Below are 6,747 nucleotides of genomic sequence, written 5' to 3'. Positions count from 1 at the left end.
TTTTTAATTTTTTAGTTTCTAAAAGATTAGGTTTTAAGCTTTTAAAATTATTAAAAATAGTTTTTTTAGCTTAAAACAAAGCAGCTTTTTAGCAAAAAAAATCGAATTTTAAGCCTATAAACTAGGGGAACGGGGGCAGGACCGGGGGCGATGGAGGTAACCGGGGGTGGGACCGGGGGCTATGTAAACGGGGGATCCGGGGGCGGGGGACACAACTGATTTCGGGAGCGGGGGCGGGTGCAGCTATTTCCGCTCGCGTTTGGTCCCGTTGACATTCCTATATATAACATTTTCTTCTTTCTTCAGTTTGTATGTAAAATGAAATAAAATGTCTTTTTGATCCGTGAAGGAATATGTAAATGTAAATAAGTAAATCAATATTTATTAGTTTATAACTTTATATTAACAAAATATGGAAGTAACATATTTTGTCGATTGTCATTTATCTTAAATACATCTCAAATAGAAATAGTCTACGAACTAAACAAGATTTTAAAAAGAATAAATTTTAATTCTCTTCCAAACTTTACCATCCAAACACACGACACATTTAAAATCCATCGAAATCCTTTAAGAAATTCAAAATCCCACCAAAATACTTCTAAAAGCAAACGGCCTTATTATAACTATGACAAAAAATTGTTTATTGTAAAATAACATATCGTACGAACAAATGTACCTATGTAACAATATATAGTTGTCACTGTTAAAGGTTATTATAATACACATCTATACCCCATGTTATCGATCAATCCAAAAATGATAGACATCCATATTACCTAACTATTTATTTTAAAAAATGGATTTTCAAATGTCTATTGCAACTCATTATTTTGATGAGATCGGGTTCACCCTTTAGACGTTATACTATGACACTGTGTAATACATTACATACCATTTTCTGGCTATCTCATAACTGAAACCTTGGAAACTCAAACTATACAGACTCTTAACCGAGGCTGGGTGGCAGGGTCGGTGCTAAGGATTTAAATATCCTCAGATACTTTGGACGGACGAAAAAAAAGACCTTTATTGCTTTTATAAGTTTTTTATTTTTAAATAAATATTTATGCATATATAACATAATAAAAAAAATTAGCCCCAAAAAAATTAGACCCTATTAAACTGCCTACTTTGTCCTCTCTGCACCCCTATGCTCCCCTTATGCTGGGTAGGACACTAGATAGATGGTTAAAGTATTACACTACCTGAAATGATTTAAAATGTATCCTACAATCTTTTAAAATTTTAAGTTATCTACATTAATGACCTAAAATAAGAAGTCAAATATACAAAATAAATACACTATTATTATTTATTAAATGTTACATAGTAATGTTCAACATATACATGAATATAGTAAATTGTTCAAACAATTTCAAAGAAAGTACATGTAAATACCTTCACTATTATCATCTCCAAACTCTCATTATGGAAGTCAAGCCCCAAATAATATACTTGATTGAGTTATAATAAAGTCGTCACGGTATATACTTGTTTTTTTCAAAAAGAATAATGGATAATAACAAGCGAAATCACAACGAAATTCACATCGGACTAGGAGTACAACCCTCTATGAGCAAGGTACTACTCTCGTGCAATTAATATACAAGAAAAACTTACAAATATGATCACTAGAAGTGACAAAATAAAAAAACAAAAATAATTACGGTTTTTTCAAGATTGCTGAAAATGACAATTTACTCTAAAATGGTCATTTTCACTCAATTAAATATATAATATGTATTTTGCTTTAGAATGTTATATTTTATGAAACATATCTTATTTTTTATTTGTTATGTTCATTTTTTTAGATTGTAATAAAAAATAATGGTTTCATGAATTCTTTAAATTTTTTGAATTTCGAATTTTTTTTTTCCAATATGTCTGCAATAAAGAAATCCGAAATATTGAGTTTGAAATGTATTTTTTTCAGCTAGAAAAATACTTTTAATATAAAATAAAATTAGTACAACATATATTTTCTCACAAAAGCAACAATTTGGTCATTATCGTCATTTTTTCCGATGTCCATCTATATAATCTATCCGTTGCATCAAGTTTAAGCTTCACACAAAATTCACCGGCGTCCAGTCAATATCTCCGGCCATGTATAGAGTAGCAAGTGCTTCAGAGTATCTGGTGATCACCGGATTCGGGATCGAAGACATCAAAATCGCAAAGAAAGCATGGGTACTTCCCGGCCAATCCTACTCCGTCTTCGACATTTCTCCGGTCAACTACACCTTCGAAGTCCAGGCCATGAGCGCCGAGAAACTCCCCTTCATTCTCCCCGCCGTATTCACTATCGGTCCACGTTCCGACGACATCGACAGTCTCCACAAATACGCCAAGCTTATCTCTCCTCACGATAAGCTTTCGCACCATGTGAATGAGCTCGTGAAAGGGATCATCGAAGGGGAGACTCGTGTTCTTGCTGCGTCTATGACCATGGAAGAGATTTTCAAAGGGACGAAGGATTTTAAGCAGGAGGTGTTCGAGAAGGTTCAGCTGGAATTGAATCAGTTCGGATTGTGGATCTACAATGCTAATGTCAAGCAATTGGTTGACGTTCCTGGACATGAATATTTCTCGTATTTAGGGCAGAAAACACAAATGGAAGCTGCAAATCAAGCCAGGGTCGATGTTGCTGAAGCCAAAATGAAGGTTTGATTAACACAAATTAAGTTAAACTTTTAAATTATGAGTACTGAGTTTGTGATTAATGATTGATTGGTTGATTGAATTCAGGGTGAAATAGGATCCAAGCTTCGTGAAGGGCAAACGCTGCAGAACGCAGCGAAGATAGACGCAGAGACGAAGATCATAGCTACACAGAGGCAAGGACAGGGTAAAAAGGAGGAAATCAGAGTGAGGACGGAAGTGAAGGTGTTTGAAAATGAGAGAGAAGCTGAAGTGGCTGAAGCGAATGCAGAGTTGGCAATGAAGAAGGCAAAATGGGCTAAGGATTCACAGGTGGCGGAGGTGGAGGCGAACAAGGCGGTGGCGCTGCGGGCGGCTGAGCTGCAGAAGGAGGTTGAGATCATGAACGCGTTGACTCAGACGGAGAAACTCAAGGCTGAGTTCTTGAGTAAAGCTAGCGTTGAGTATGAAACCAAGGTAATAATTTATATCGATTCAATCCTCTATATATAAAACATGTATTTAGTCTTGTATCTGAACAATCGATGTAAACAAAGGTACAAGAAGCGAATTGGGAGCTTTACAGAAAGCAAAAGGCCGCAGAAGCAATTCTCTACGAGAAAGAAAAAGAAGCAGAGGCTCAAAAGGCGACAGCGGAGGCCACATTCTACACTCGTCAACAAGTCGCCGACGGTGAATTATATGCAAAACAGAAGGAGGCGGAAGGACTTGTTGCTCTTGCTCAAGCTCAAGGTACTTACATACGCACACTTTTGGGTGCCATGGGAGGCAACTATGGAGCTTTAAGGGATTACTTGATGATTAATGGAGGAATGTATCAAGAGATCGCCAAGATTAACGCCGAAGCTGTTAAGGGTTTGCAACCGAAGATTAGTATCTGGACCGGCGCAAATGGTGGTGGAGAAGGCGGCGATGCTGGTGCGATGAAGGAGGTCGCCGGCGTTTACAAAATGTTGCCGCCGTTGTTTAACACAGTTCATGAGCAAACGGGGATGTTGCCACCAGCTTGGATGGGGAAGATAACGGAATCTTAAACGGTTATGATCTGTTATAATCTTTAAATTATTAGTTCAAGTTTTTTGTAATGTAATTTGTTGAATCTATTTTCTTACGTAATTATATACGTGTTAATAACTTAATATTTGTATTTATTAATAAAATTCGTACATGGTTTTTGTTGAATGTTTTATACACTTGGTTAATACGTAACGATATAATCTCAAAGGTCTTAGGGCGTGTTCGGCACAGAGCGTTTGAGAGCTTCTAGCTTCTAGCGTTTGACAAAACGTTCCGTTTTGAACAGAAAGTCTCGTTCGGCACTATAAGCTTCTAGCGTTTAGTTTAAACAAAACGTTTTAAATCTAAATGGTACTTCATGTAGTGTTTAACAAAACGCTACAAACTACATGCTACCCGCTACCAGCTAGTTTTGCCGAACACGCCCTAACTACCTAAGACTTCACACAAAGATATCAAAATATTTGTAGATCATGTATTTTTATGTTAAAGAATTAATATATTATGCTATATGACTGAGTCAAATACAATTATATATATATATATATATATATATATATATATATATATATATATATATATATATAAAACTCATTTTCAACCGATTTGATAAAGTTGTATAAAATCTCAACTTCTTATGATATGACCTTAAACAGATATCATGATTTTTGCAATGGATGCAGTTGAAATTAGATTTCTTGACATGTCATCCTTAATTAGGCATACTTGAACTCAATGTAGCAAATTGTGTTAAGAAACTCCAAAAGATTTTACAATACATCTAAGTAAAATACAAATGATAATGTGATCAAAGGCTTCTAGACTCAAAATGTGACCAGGACAAATGGCTAACAAATTTGTCGACTACAACATGAGACAGAGACATAATTTGTCTACATTTTTCAAGAAATCAACATCAACAAGTTTTCATAATATGGTATTGAGTTAGAATGTTCAAACTTATAAAATGACAGCTTGTATACAAGAAGACTATTACAAGCTTATTCATCATCGAATCCTAATAAATAGATGGGGACTATTACAAGAGAGTTTGTTTGTGCGCATTATATACACAATCCTTGTTGATAATCTCTTGTTTACTTCAACAAAACTTCTATCAATCAGTTATTCTATTTAACCGTTGCCCATGTACTCACCAGGTGTTCCTTTGCAAGATCGGAGATTGAGTGGATTATTCGAATTGTAACGACCCAAAAATCTCATACTATGTGTTACAGTATGTACTTCGTATAGATATGACTAAGAGTGAACATAAGAAGTGAAACAATGATGTCGTTAATGCAATACATAAGTTTGTATACTTATGGCATTACATCAGAAAATGTATAAATTCTTAATGAATGATTAGTAAAGAAATTTTTAGTTCACTCTGAGACTATTCCGTAGATATAAAGTTTGTCAAAAACAGAATACGTATGAGAAAGTTATGGTTGTTCGAAAAGTACGCTGTCATTCTAAAAAGTCAGTAGAAAATCCAGAAGACGTGGAGCGGCCCTTTTAAAGGCGTGGCGCGCCTAGCTGGGTCGCGAAAACATGTTTCGAAAAAGAGTAACATGTGGCGTCTTCGGACGATGCATGGCATAGGCGCGATGCGTCCCCAGGGATGCGCGTCATGTCTCCCAACCTATAAATATCCCTCTTCCATCATTCATTGTACGATTTGTTAACGAGTACTCTGAGCTGCTACGTAATGTCGTATAGCTTTCGAAATGATATTTTAACGTCAGTATATATGAGATTGAGATTAGAGTCGATGAGCGACGATTACGACTTAGAGACGAAGGTGGAGTGTCGTTTAACAGGAATACGACTATCGTTGGGCTAAGGTATCCTCTCGATTGTTAATGCGTAATTTTATTTACATAAATATATTGAGCTGTGACGGGTCAACAAACCCGATATACTATGTGAACTCATAACATGGTGTTGTTGTAAACTAACTAATATAGAAATAGATAAAAAGTTTTCATGGTGGAACTCTCAATTGGATAACGAGGGTTGTAAACCCTAGTGTATAGGAATGTCCGACTATAAGATTGGACTATGGGCTTATGGAGTTAAGCTATTTGATAATAGTTTTTGAGGAGCTTAGTGATTTGGTAACAAATGGTTATCCATTGGTGTTAAGGATCAGGCAAAGGTCATTGTAATGAATATGATAAATAAGCTCCTACTGTATTTAAACATGTTATGAGGATCTTGATGTTTTGTCCAAATAGGTTTGACCAGTGTTTGAGCTAAGATATAGCGCGAGGATAGAAGCCAGAATGGAAGTTAGTCTTCACTAACTATTCAGGTGAGTACATATGGATTTTCCCATTTGAGGTACATGGCATATTAGTAAAAGTTTTCTATGAAAAACTTGAAAATGAATTGGAAATGTTTATTGATGAAAAGGTAATAAATCCTAGCTAGCAAGTAAATAGACTCTTTATCTAAAGAGTAAGTTAAAGGCTTTGAAATGATTTTTTTTTGAATAAATGGCTCTTTATGAGTAATGGCTTGCTAGCTATGATTTATTATACATATTATTGGAAAACGATTAAAGAATTGTATTTACAGTTATAATATGTTTGATTGTGTAACTATGAAATATTAATATTGAATGTGCATGAGCATGGTATTAATCACTTAGGTATGATTGGATCAATATAGGAATAGTTATGATCATGCATCATATGAGCAAATTGCATAGTCTTGAAATGTTGTCGGCTAGACCTAGGGGTTCGCATAGGAACCAATCACACGGCTGTTTATCAGTATCCGTAGTTAATTAACGATGCCATTTATTGGTTGTCGTAGCTATTTAACCGGGTTTTTTATCGGTTGTTGTAGTTTATTCATGGGGCCTTATTCCGGTTGTTGTAGTTGTCACTTTATGTGACTAGAGTTGTCGCTTTATGTGACTAGCCCATTTGGGGCTTATTCACGGGGTTGTACTGTGGTTGTCGTAGTTGCATTGAGTGAGGATATGCATATAATGCTTTGCATTATGTTTATAAATGCATGTCAATGAAAGTTTTATCAAATGATTTTGGTAATATA

The 6,747-nt window shown here is 35.3% G+C and overlaps 1 protein-coding gene across 1 annotated transcript; it reads left to right on the top strand.

Moving 5' to 3' along the window:
• The first annotated feature begins 2,013 nt into the window (after nt 1-2,013).
• On the top strand, nt 2,014-3,846 carry LOC145118910 (flotillin-like protein 4). The gene is made up of 3 exons (XM_079054563.1): nt 2,014-2,667; nt 2,752-3,120; nt 3,201-3,846. Exons 1-3 carry the CDS (start codon nt 2,110-2,112, stop codon nt 3,696-3,698), a joined length of 1,425 nt encoding a protein of 474 aa, XP_078910689.1. The 5' UTR covers nt 2,014-2,109; the 3' UTR covers nt 3,699-3,846.
• The last annotated feature ends 2,901 nt before the right edge of the window (nt 3,847-6,747 follow it).

Source organism: Lactuca virosa, chromosome 6, assembly GCF_052849685.1.
Source record: "Lactuca virosa cultivar CGN04683 chromosome 6, Lactuca_virosa_CGN04683_v6, whole genome shotgun sequence".
NCBI lineage: Eukaryota > Viridiplantae > Streptophyta > Magnoliopsida > Asterales > Asteraceae > Lactuca > Lactuca virosa.
This window is presented reverse-complemented; position numbering and strand designations above follow the sequence as displayed.

What these genes read in the sequence shown, in the direction of transcription:
- LOC145118910 (XM_079054563.1), top strand. Translation starts at nt 2,110, where the DNA reads ATGTATAGAGTAGCAAGTGCTTCAGAGTATCTGGTGATCACCGGATTC. An exon ending in TTGCTGAAGCCAAAATGAAG is followed by an intron (nt 2,668 to 2,751) that starts GTTTGATTAACA and finishes GATTGAATTCAG; the next exon opens with GGTGAAATAGGATCCAAGCT. An exon ending in GCGTTGAGTATGAAACCAAG is followed by an intron (nt 3,121 to 3,200) that starts GTAATAATTTAT and finishes ATGTAAACAAAG; the next exon opens with GTACAAGAAGCGAATTGGGA.